Raw genomic sequence first — 12,331 nt, 5'->3', positions numbered from 1 at the left:
GTTGTATCCTTCTCAGACAAACCACGATACTCTTGAGAGTGGGTGCCACCTACACTTACACTGAGATAAAGGATGTAAACGTGGACGGTCTCAGGTAAACTGGGAGGTATGGTGACCCTCGTTCTGTAAGTGATTATCCCCCTTCTACCAGTGCCCATACTGGGACCAGATGGACTTGCTGGCCCACCTCCCACTGCCTGCAGCTGCCTCTCTTTCCCACCGGCTTCAACTGGCCATCATTCTACCCTTGGCTGTGCCTGGCAACTTGGTCTTGTTCAATTTCGCTGGAGAATAACTTCCAGTCTCCTGTCATGATGGGGGTTGGGTGGTTGCCTGACTGTGCAGGGTGGGGTAGGAGATCTGAAATTCTAACTGGTCCTATGCAGACTCTCAGGCAACCCTCTTGTGTTTCAGCTCTACTGTAACAGAGAACAAACCTGACTCCATATTGAATCTATTCCTTTAGCTCTAACCTTTGTGCTCTGTTGCCGGGGCTTAGTCATGCAGGCTCTGCATCTTTTGTAAAAGAATGTTGCCTATAGCCTGAAATACACAGGAGAATCTATTCTCAAGGCTCTGACCTTTAAAGGCATAACACTTTTCCATTCATATAGAGATAAAAAGTTGCAGGTGGAGAATAATACTTCTTGAAGGTTTATAGGAGCATTGTGACCAGACCTACCTGGACAGCTGCAAGAACAAAGGATTCCTGCACCAACAGGATTGCAACAACCAGCCACCCTCCCTCCCCTCTTAGTATAAAAGAAGCCTGAATTCTACCTCGGGAAGATGGTTCTTTGGGACACGAGTCCACCATCTTCTCGGGCTGCTGGCTTTCTGAATAAAGTCGCTATGCATTCCCCCAACAACTCTCCTCTCCATTTATTGGCCTGTCGTGTGGTGAGCAGTACAAGCTTGGACTCGGTAGCGCTACCCTTCACCTCCATCTTCTGCCATATCTGGTACATCCAATTCCTAAGTTTTCTGAGGTTCTCTTGCATGAACCAGCTGTTTTCCTCTCCCATCCCCCCGAGACACTTAGGTTTCTTAGCTTTCTCCACTGTGCTTAGTCAGTCTCCTGAAAATTTGTTCACATATCTTGTCCACTGTATTCTTTTCTTCCTTATTTTTGTGGAGTTTTAATCTAAAAACATTCTTTGCTGCCATTTTTGGTGGGGCTTGGGGGAGGGAGTAGAGATCATGCCCATGTTCAATCCACTACCGCTAATGGGAGGCCTTCGAACTTACCCTTGTGGGACCGTTCTTGCCATGCCTGCCTCGATTTGGCCTCACCACGTTCGGGGAGCACAGGGCTCACACCTCGTTCATGCTGTTCTGTCTGGAATTCCAACTTCCCTACCTGCCCATGCACCGCTCACTGCTGCTGCCTTGATACAACCACAGCGTTTTATTACCATCTCTATTTTAGAACTTATCCCAGATTTCCTTGTGTCTTCATTCGTTGAGTAGGAATTTGTCTCCTGCCCCGTAAAGGTAGGGACTTGACCTTGTTCAATATTTAACTCTTCCAGATGATGCTTTGTGAGTAGATGTTTTCTAAGTGTTTGTTCCACTGGATTAAAAGGAAATAATATTTTTTCTTTTGTTATGTTCCTGGAAGTTTATATTTTTCTCAAACGGGATTTCTATGAGTGGTAGACTGGGTTGCTGGTCCCTCCCAATGCTTCACTCCATTGTGACAGAGTTCCACACCCACACCCTCGCCATGGCCTTCTGTGAACCATGCCTCTTGACTGAGGCTGTGGCTGTGGGCTTTGCTTTGACTAATGGGATGTTAGTGGTCGCGATGCCAACAAGGGCTTAGAACGATCTTGTGTGCCTGGGCTTGCTCTCATCCTTCTGTCACTGCTAGCTCTAGGAGGATGGCAGACATTTGGAGCAGAGATGCACCAGCTGATCAGAAGACCTGCAGCTTGCAGGAGAGCTATCCAGCTGAGCTGCAGACCTGGGACAGAGTGATAAAGACTTCTTGTCTGCTACTTAGTTTGGGGGTCATTTTGTTCTGTAGCAATAGCTGACTGATACATGATGTCAAAGGGAATGAATGATTTTTTAAATAAATTATTCTTGTCCTACGTTGGTTTTGCTCTCTAGGAAGCCTGAAACCAATTTACCATGCAATCAGCATGGTATGTGTGTGCCATACCATAGAAAATACTCATTGGTGCTCCTTGATTTGATCATAAAATTTATTTTTAAATGGCTTAAGAGAGCAAAATAGAATAATAACCACACTGCCAGCACAACTTTGGCCCTTACATAGATTCATTCCAGACTGAATCTATTATCATAGTCCTTTTGGAGAAAAAAATAAATTCTGAGAAACCAACAAAGATCTGTGTAATTTTCTTGACCTTTGATAACTATGACTTTACTTTGTAGTATACTATGTGCAATCCATAGAGTTAATTATATGGCACTGCTAATCCTTATTTTTATGAAAACAGGCTTTTGATAATGATTTTTCAAACTGGAGATAGGACAAAATATTTATATTTAGGAACATTCTGATCAGATGCTATTCATTTCTTTCAACACCCACAATTTACTTTTAAGTTTGTCAAAGCCTAGCTTTGTTATTTCCATAATACAAATTAAAATGAAACACAGTGGCAAAAAAAAAATTCCTTCATATTATGTAATTGAGAATTGGCCAATTTATCAAATCTTTAAGAATTTTTTCTTTGGTTCAAAATAATCTATTATGCCAACGTCCTGATGGAGCTCTGCTTGTATCTCCTACTCTGGAAAGGTTTTCAGAATCCATGAGAGTCAGGATAATATTATAATAAGGACAACTTTTCTGAGTTTTTGTACAAAGAAGAGATTGGTTACAAACATGCACAAGTATCAGTAAGAACTTACTTGAATACACCTCACAATTTACCCAGAGGTGCCATTTGATTTTGCATCCACGGTTAAGAACCCCTAATATAAGGAGGGGTCCTGAATGTCATGTTGCAATTACAAAAAATAATTGCTTAAGTAATCAGAAAAGAAAATGGTATTGTTAAATGTTCTGGCATTGAGAGCTTGACTGAAAGAGAGAGAAGAGACAAAGCCAGGGGTCCTTGGGCTCTCCGACTAGTCCAAGTTTAACAAGCTCCCTTGGGCTTCCTTCACAATTCCCAGTGGAAGCAGTCAAAAGAAAGGCATGCCTCTCCTGTCCTCCTGACCCTCCATTTACTCACAAAACAACGGGCTTTAACAATCACAGAACAAAAACCACATTGCCCAATGTAACCTTCCAACCCCCAGAGCTGTATGGGCCGCTAATCCAGCGCACAAAAGCAGGCCGACCGCTCTTTTGTTCTGCCCGAGGCTGGGCGCGGCGCTGAGCAACAGCAGATCGGCTCTGGAACGTCCCAGCGGCGTGCCAGGGGCCTCTGATGTTTATTTAGCGCGCTGCTGTCTCGACGAGGGACCTCTGGGAGCCGGCTGCACGCTCGCCCGCAGAGGAGTCATGTACCGGCGCAGCTACGTCTTCCAGGCCCGCAAGGAGCAGTACGAGCGCGCCGAGGAGGCGCCGCACCCCGCCGAGCCGGACAGCCTGGTGGAGAGCCGGGCGGCTGCGCCGAGCCTGGCGCACCTGCAGGGGCTCGGCGAGCGCGTGGCCGCCCACGTCCAGCGGGCCCGGGCGCTCGAGCAGCGCCACGCCGTCCTGCGGAGGCAGCTGGACGCCTTCCAGCGCCTGGACGAGCTGGCCGGCTCCGAGGATGCCCTCGCCCGCCACGTCGAGGGCAACCGCCAGCGCGCCCGGGATTTGGCCGCCGAGCGCACCCGGTTGGAGCGCCAGGGAGCAGAGGCGCAGCGCGCCCTCTGCGAGTTCCGAAGCAAGTAAGCGCAGCCGTGGGAGTAACGAGGCAGCGCGGGCTGGGAGAGCGCTGCCCCCTGAGGTGGGAGGGCCGTCTCTGGGCCCAGGCGACCGGTGACTTCATCCCGGCAGAGGCACGCACGTGCTGCATCTCCCTAAGATAGGGCTAGCTTCCATTTTGGTGGCACGTCACGGTTTGCATGAAATCGTGTAATTTGCTGTTAATGTCTTTTAGAGTCTAGATCTAAGTTACATGCAATGAAATGCACAGATTTTAAGTGTGTAGCTCAGTGAGTTTGATGAATGTATTAATAGATACCCATGTAACTACTAAAACAAGCAAGATATTCCTCTACCCCAGAAAGTTACCTTCTGCCCTTTCCCAGCCTTTGGTTCCCTCTCCCCAGTCCCCCCAAGCAGAGGCACCCAGCGTTCTGATTTCTGTCACCATAGCTTACTATTGCCTGTTCTGGAATCTTCTAGACATATTCTTATGTGTCTGGCTCCTTCTGCTCAGCACAGTGTTTTTGAGATGTGTCGATGTTATTTAATCCTCACAGCCTCTCTTGTTATAGACGGTACTGCACCCAGTTTACAGATGAGGAGACTGAGGTTCAGACAATGTAGAGATTGGGGGCAAGGTCACTCAGCTGGTGGATCGCTGCACTGGGACCGGGATTCAAGTCTTGAGCATGCTAAGTCTAACGGCCTTCACTGCATCACAGCGGACACCTGGACATTGCTTCAGCGTGTGCCTGCTAGTGTCTGGCCCCTCAAAGTGTGATCCATGGACCAGCATTGCCATCACCCAGGATCTTGTTAAAAATGGAGACTCTTGGGCCCACCCCAGAGCTCCTGAATCAGACTCTGAAAAAGACCCCCAGGTGATTCATCGTTTAAGTTAACGACCTTGAAGTTTCAGAGGTCCTGCTCCTGGGCAATGTCCCCCCTTTTGACAGACTGAATAATGTGTTAAAATCACCCAAAAAGCTATTCAAAGAAAAAAGATGCCAGCAATTTGTCAGCATCTTTCCAGGTGATAAATGGGTGTGCGCTTTGATTCAGCTGGGCACTTCAGGGAATTTACCCTCTGATACTCACTCCAGGAGGTGTCAAAGGGCACGTCCACCAGGATATTCACTGCAGCGTGATCTGCAATAGCAAAGGCCTGGGACCAACCTGAAGGCCTGTTAATAGGAGTCAGGTTATAAAATTGTGCTTCATTCATGCAATGGAATACTGTGCAATTGTGGAAAAAAGTAGTGGGTTATCATCTATTTTAAGAAGACAGGGGTCAGAGTAGAGATTTTTTGCTTGCGTAAGAAAAAAGACGACACAAGCACACACACAAAAACCTAATAACACTGGTTACCTATGGGAATAAGGAAGTAGGAGCAGAGGTGAGAGGGAGACTTTTACCTTTTTCTGTCATTTAAAAAAGTCTCTAACCATGTAAGAGATTTATCTGTTTAAAAATTATATAAATTAATTAAAAAATACAGATGTGCAGGCCCCATCCTGGACCTCAAGTGGGGCCCAGGTTTTTTATATTTAATGAGCTCCACTGGTGATTGCAGTGAACAGCCAGGTTTGAGGACCTCTGGTCTAGGGTAGCCAGAGGGTTTTCTTCAAAAGTGCGTTGTGTTTGAGTTCCACATTCTCAACCCCAGTCGTGGGCAGGGTATTCAGCATTGGGTACTGAGCACATTTATCAGATCATAAGCATCGATTCCATTCCCATCAGTCCTTCTGTTTCTGGTTTTCTTTTCTTTTTTTTTTTTTTTTTGGCCAAATTGCACATGTGGGATCTTATTTCCCCGACCAGGGATCGAACCCATGCCCCCTGCAGTGGAAGCATGGAGTCCTAACCACTGGACCGCCAGGGAAATCCCTGTTTCTGGTTTTGATCCACAGAAATAGGTTTGCAGCTGGAAGAATGCACCTGAAAATCCCTGTGGCCCTTCAAGGGAAAACTGAGGCTTGCAGAGGGCCTGTGGGTGGCAGGACTTGAACTTGGGTTTTTCACCCTAGGCCCAGACCCTTTCCAGAACACTGTGTCTTAGAGAGAAGCTGTTCTTGGACTCCTGTGGAGTGAGGCCCAAACGTAGGACTTCATTCATACTAAGCTATGTTCCCTAAAGAGAATGGAAGTGAATGCTGGTTGACACCAAGGGCAGTTCCATGGGTCATCAGAGTACCTCCGATCCCCAAATGGCCTTTACCTGGTCCTTGGGCCACAGTCAGCTGTGATCTGGCTGGGCCAGCATGACTCCCAGGAGCCTTTGTTGGAGGAGTGGCCATGATGAGTCCTCCTGACTTCACTTGGCTCTGAGTTGTATGTCCATCGTGGAGCCGACCCTTCAGGCGCTGCGGTTTATTTGATAATTCTCTTTAATTTATTCCCTCCCATTGCCCCCTTGGAGAAGTTTTGATGTTTTAACTTGAGTAGTGGGACTTGAAAATCATTATAAAAATCATACCCGTCTACGTGCATGGGTACACACACCGAGTTTGGTTTAATTCCAGAGGTGAGGTGATGATTAGCCAGAACCAGGTGAAATTACTGCAGAAATAGGAAGGGGTATGCAGCCTTGTTAGGTATGTTCTTTACCTGGGTAGTTGAATGATTTCAAAATCAGGTCTTCAGCACATCAAACAAAGGCTAAATAAAATAAAAACTAAATAAAATAAAAACAAAACTACCAAAATACAATGATGAATAGAGTCAATTATCCAAATTGCTGAAAACCAAAACTAATCCTGTAAAACAATCAGGTAATTGAAGCCAAAGTGGTTTTTTCCACTTTATGAATTCACTTTTATATTCACTTCTATGAATATATCATGAATTCTTACAATGAATTCTTTATAATGAAATCACTTGTCTGTAATAAAATATCTAGGCTTGTCTAAGCATGAAAATCACATTAATATGTTGTTTATTAAATATGTTTTTAAGCTACAGAAATTCTTAGATGTTTCTAGCAGGAAGAAGCAATGAGAAAATTAGATTTTGTTAACAGTTTTATTCTTAAATCTAATTAAACATTAAAAAACATCATTTCGGGCTCCATTAGAGGCACACAGAAAAGAAACTGTTAAATGTGACCTCCTGGTGTGAAAGGTAAGACTGATGCAAATATATTTTGCTTACTGGTTATAGCTGAGCTGCTGAGGTGGCTCTAGAACTGGAAGCACTTAGAACAGTGTTCCTATACCTCATGTTCTTCCCTGAAGTCAAGACTTTTCATTCTGAGGCACGATTTCCCAGCACCTGTCACAGTATAAAGTCCTTGACTTGACCCATGGCATGGGTGTACAGGGACACAGAAAGCGATGCTTTGTGGGTTGGGCTGAGTGCTAATTAGGATGAGTTACAACTACAAGTAAACTCCAAATTGACATTGGCTTATCCAAACAGAAGTGTGTTTCTTTCTTGTGTAAGGTCTGGACTAACAGTTTAGTATGGCACCCTACAGTATTCAAAGCCCAGAAGGCTCTGTGTGGTCTTCAAGAAGGCGGCATCCCTGTTTCAGGTGCAGGAGGAAGGGATGCAGAAGAACACACCTACACCATCTCGTACCGCAGATACCTGGAAGGGGCCACAGACATGCTTACACCCCATTGGTCAGGACCACGCTGAGCTGCAAGGAAGGCTGGGAAATGCAGTCTCCCTTCTAGGCAGCCCTGTGGCCACCGAACATGATGGGCTGTAAGTCCTATTAGAATGGATATTGGGGGCAGCTTGCAGGGAACGAGGTCAGGGATCATTTGGGAAGGGGCTTTCTCTTTTTCTTCAGAGGGTGAAATTCCCCCTAGAAGGAAACTCGTTCTGACCAGAATGATTTCTGGGGTCTCTCTGCTTCCTTGATCTTTACCATTTTTTTAGAAGTCCAGGGAAGAAGTCGACTAGGAGGAAAAAAATACACCTGCTCCTAGTATCTGCTGCTTTACTCATCTTGTGTATGTTTAACTTTGAGGCGTCCCAACTCTACCCAGGCAGCATGGTATGGCTGTCAGGACACCGTTTTGTTGTCAGACTCACATCTGAGTCCTGCACCCCTCTCTTAGTTTGGAGTCCTTGAAGCCGAGCCTGAGAAAGTCGCTTATTTGGGAGGTGGCATCAGGGAGCACCAGTTGCGGAGTGAGGAGGTTATAGGCAGGAAGGGAAAGGAGCCAACACTGAGTGCGTCACCCGGCAAGTTACCTGCATGGCCACTGGAGGCCACCTGTGGGGTGGAGAGCACACCTCAGTGATCCCAGCTGAGGGCCAGGGAGCCAGGGTGTGTACGTACCCACTCGCCCTGTCAGAGCTTGCAGGCTGCTCCCAGGGGCACTGACTCTCTGACCCGTCCAGCCTGCCCTGCCTGCCAGCCCACAGGAGGCCCCTGGTGTGCAGGGCAAGTCCGCACAGATGCGGGTGAAGTGCCAGGAGCACCTGCGGAGGCCTCGGGCCAGTTTCTCAACCTCAGTTTCCTCATCTTTCCCGAGGGGGTAACAGGAACTGCTGTATTCCAGGATTTTGTGAGGATTAAATGGCGTAATCCAGAAAAGCTGACACACGATGATAAATACAATAGTATAGGGTATCCGGAGCAGGTCAGGTTAGTGCTGTTCGATGTAATAGATCGTTAGTACAGCCTCCCAGTCTCTGTGCTGCCGCCGCACTTGGGGTACAGGTGTGCTGGGATCTGATTCCTGCATCTTCGGGTGGCTGGGAGGCGGCACTGGGGGGTTGGGGCTGGGACTCCGGGCCGGGAGACTCCTGTGCATCTATGGTGCCACTGGCGGCGCTTCCTGCATGTGCAGGGATGTGCAGGAGGTTGGGAAGGAGTGGGCTCCAAAATGCAGCCTCAGCTCCTGCTTCCCTTAATGAGAGGGGGTGGGACTCGGGTTAATTGCATGCTGATCGTGTGTGACCCCACGTACCGGATCACGGAAGCTGCCCAGCTCTCCCTTCTGTGTCCCACCTGCAGGTATGAAAATGAGTGTGAGTGTCAGCTGCTGCTGAGAGACATGCTCAAACGGCTAAACAAGGTGAGCTGAGCCCGTCCTTGCGTTTGAGTAGATCCACGACAAGATGGAGCTAAAGGGCTGAACGGTTGTTTCGCGCGCTGCCTCTTTGTGTTCTTCCAGGATTCCCCTATTTCTTTTGCTGTCATTCTCCTTCTTTCTTAAAAAATTTATTTTAATGAGGTATAGTTGACTTACAATGTTGTGTTAATTTCTGCTGTACGGCAAAGTGATTCAGTTATGCACATATAGACATTCTTTTTCATATTCTTTTCCATTATGGTTTATCACAGGATACTGAATATAGTTCCCTGTGCTCTACAGTAGGACCTTGTTGTTTATCCATCCTATATACACTAGTTTGCATCTGCTGACCCCAAACTCCCAGTCCATCCCTCCCCCACCACCCCTCTCCCCCTTGGCAACCACAAGCGTGTTCTCTGTCTGTGTGTCACTCTCCTTCTTGACTTTGTAATTTCAACTAAATCTTTGTGAGTGAATGCACACACCCACACACTCCTCTACCACAAGCTAAATGAGCTCGTGAGAGATCCCTAGACGGTTAAGCTCGTTGGTTTGCTTGGCTATCAAAATGGGCCGGCGTTACAGAGACTGGCTGTTGTTTGCACCTAACTTAGGAGGGAACTTGCTCCGGGTGGTGGTTATCCGGATGCAATGCTACCTTATCCTGTTGGCTAAGAGTCTTGAGATTACTCCTCCCCAGGGAAAGTCTCAAGAGAATAGAAAACGAAATTTCCTTTTACCCCCAAGCTCCTCACCCTTGAAGCATGAACAGTCGCCATGTGCGAGGCACCAGGATTCTTAGCTTCTTGCTGGAGACCCTCCTGCAGAGGTTGGGTGGAGTTGTTCTTTGCAGGGGCAGTTTCCTTCTTTGGATCCTCCATCACCATCCTAACTGATTGGATTTTCTGCTGTAGCCAGGAGAACTTGACTACCAGATAGCAGAATAACTGTGGACCACAGAGGTTGGACAAAACCAGGGATGGCAAAGAGCTGTAAGCATTATCCTTTTCTGATTATTTCAGAGCTCAGATGTCAGAGGGGAAGGACCTATGGGAACTGGTTACTTGAAGGGTTGCTTGTTCAGGGTACCTGGCTGCCTTCCCCCTTCCCCGTTCCCCACCCCTAACCTCATTGCTGATAAAATCGATCACCCTTCCCTGCTGTGCCCAGATGTGGCCTTAAGATTCTTCTCCACCTGGTTGCCATATGATCCAGCAATCCCACTCCTGGGCATACATCCGGACAAAACTCTAATTCAAAAAGATACATGCACCCCAGTGTTCATAGAAGCACTATTTACAATAACCAAGACATGGAAACAACCTAAGTGTCCATCAACAGATGAATGGATAAAGAAGATGTGGTGTTTATATACAACAGAATACTACTCAGCTATAAAAAAGAATGAAATAATGCCATTTGCAGCAACACGGATGGACCTAGAGATTATCATACTCAGTGAAGTAAGTCAGAAAGAGAAAGACAAATATCGTATGATATTGCTTCTATGTGGAATCTAAAGTATGACACAAATGAACCTATCTATGAAACAGAAACAGACTCACAGACATAGAGAACTGACTTGTGGTTGCCAAGGGGGAGGGGGGTGGTGGTGGAGGGATGGATTGGGAGTTTGGGATTAGCAGATGCAAACTAGTATATATAGGTTGGATAAACAACAAGGTCCTACTGTAGAGCACAGGGAACTGTATTCAATATCCTGGGATAAACCATGAAAGAATGTGAAAAAGAATGTATATATGTGTATAACCGAATCACTTTGCTGTACAGCAGAAATTAATGCAACATTGTAAATGAACTATATTTCAATAAAGTAAATGAAAAAAAAATAAGATTCTTCTCCACAGGAACCCCAGGCAACTTCAGACAGTCAGGGTTAGCTCAGGGTTAGCTCGGAGTGTTTGCCACTAATTTCCTGGCTTCGTCCAACGTCTGTTGTCTAGGATTATTCCGCTAGTCGGTGGGAAAGTCAGAACTACACTCTAAGGACACTGAATTTTGCTTTGTGTATGTTACTGACTGTATGATATTTCTGTGACCATCTCTGTGTGAGCATCTAATGTATTGTCCAACTCGGGACACTGTGTGAAGGAGATGCTGTCAGTAATTACGCAGGTCGACTTAGAAGCTGGACTGTCTCAGGCCAATGGAACAGATGGGCACACAGAAGTGAGCACAGAGATGGCGGGAAGGGTGTCCTGTAGCGGAGCCCTAAGCACACAGCTCAGGACTGGCCGTGTGCTGAGCTGGGTTGCAAGGACCCAAGGCCTGCTGGAAGTCTGCGTGGATTGGGGACTTATTAGCATTTGCCCTCACTCAGCTTTCAGCTGACACTTGTGGCTCACCCCCATTTGTGTTTTTGGTGGCGATTCCAGGCTGGCAGGTGGGGCTGCCATCTTGTCCATCGGCTGAGGCCTTCAGGAACAGGGGCACCTGACACCCTTCACCTTTAGGTGCCAGTTCAGCCCCTCCGCAGCACCACCTCGTTTTGCTTTGTGACTGTTTGTCCTCCCTGCAAGCAGGGCTCTCTCTGGACTGGGCCCTAAGGTTGTTGCTCACATGGTGCCATCCTGGGCATTCCTTGAAGAAGAGAGAGAAAGAACTTAGTCCTTCTTTTTACCTTTGGCGGCAAGTGACACTGGATTTAAAAACAAGCTCAAATCTTGTTTTTTTTTCTCTCTCTCTTATTACAAAAGCAATGCCTATTCCCAGTAGAAAAATAAGACAGTAGAAAGAAAATGAAAAATAAGGGAAAGGCATTCCACCATTTCCCTCCGTCACACTGTGGTGTAGCGTGTGGACAATTGGGGTATGAGTCCCGTGAGAATGTTACGAAGGTTCTGGGGAAAGATGGGACCAAGCACGTGGGCGGACGGGGGCAGCACATCGGCGTGGCTGTTCCCGGGTCCATGGAAAGATACTTCTCCCCACAAGAACTGTGCCATCCACAACAGGAGGGTAGCCTGCTAGCAAGACCCTTCACGCTGTCGCTCAGTAACCCTCTCTGAGGCTCAGCTTCTTCGTCTGGAAAATGGGAGCAATGCTAGTTCCCACCACCATAGGAGCAGGTGTCCGTCTGCATGCCTGGTGAGAGTTAAATAACATAATAATGCACGTGACCTGCCTGTTACAGTTGTTATTACAGGTCATGTGATGTGATGGACGCCAGCTTAGTTTTCTCGGGAAGTGGCTGCATACCCCTGGTGGAGTGGGAGTGCGTGGAGGAACAGCTTTTTTTTTCTTTTTTTCAGTACGCGGGCCTCTCACCGCTGCGGCCTCCCCTGTCGCAAAGCACAGGCCCCGGATGCGCAGGCCCAGCAGCCATGGCGCACGGGCCCAGCAGCTCTGCGGCACGTGGGATCCTCCCAGACTGGGGCACGACCCCACGTCCCCTGCATCGGCAGGCGGACTCTCAACCACCGTGCCACCAGGGAAGCC

At 47.4% G+C, this 12,331-nt stretch overlaps 1 protein-coding gene across 1 annotated transcript in view; it reads left to right on the top strand.

Moving 5' to 3' along the window:
- Nucleotides 1–3,484: 3,484 nt before the first annotated feature.
- Nucleotides 3,485–12,331, top strand: part of BFSP1 (beaded filament structural protein 1) — a 37,235-nt gene continuing 28,388 nt past the window's right edge. Inside the window, exons 1-2 of the mRNA XM_065892878.1 lie at nucleotides 3,485–3,858; nucleotides 8,812–8,872. Coding sequence (XP_065748950.1) covers nucleotides 3,485–3,858; nucleotides 8,812–8,872 — 435 coding nt within the window. The remainder of the gene's footprint in view (nucleotides 3,859–8,811; nucleotides 8,873–12,331) is intronic.

Source organism: Phocoena phocoena, chromosome 15 (genome assembly GCF_963924675.1).
Source record: "Phocoena phocoena chromosome 15, mPhoPho1.1, whole genome shotgun sequence".
In the NCBI taxonomy this organism is placed as follows: Eukaryota; Metazoa; Chordata; class Mammalia; order Artiodactyla; family Phocoenidae; genus Phocoena; species Phocoena phocoena.
Note: the sequence above shows the minus strand (reverse complement) of the source record. Positions and strands in the feature narration are given on the sequence as shown.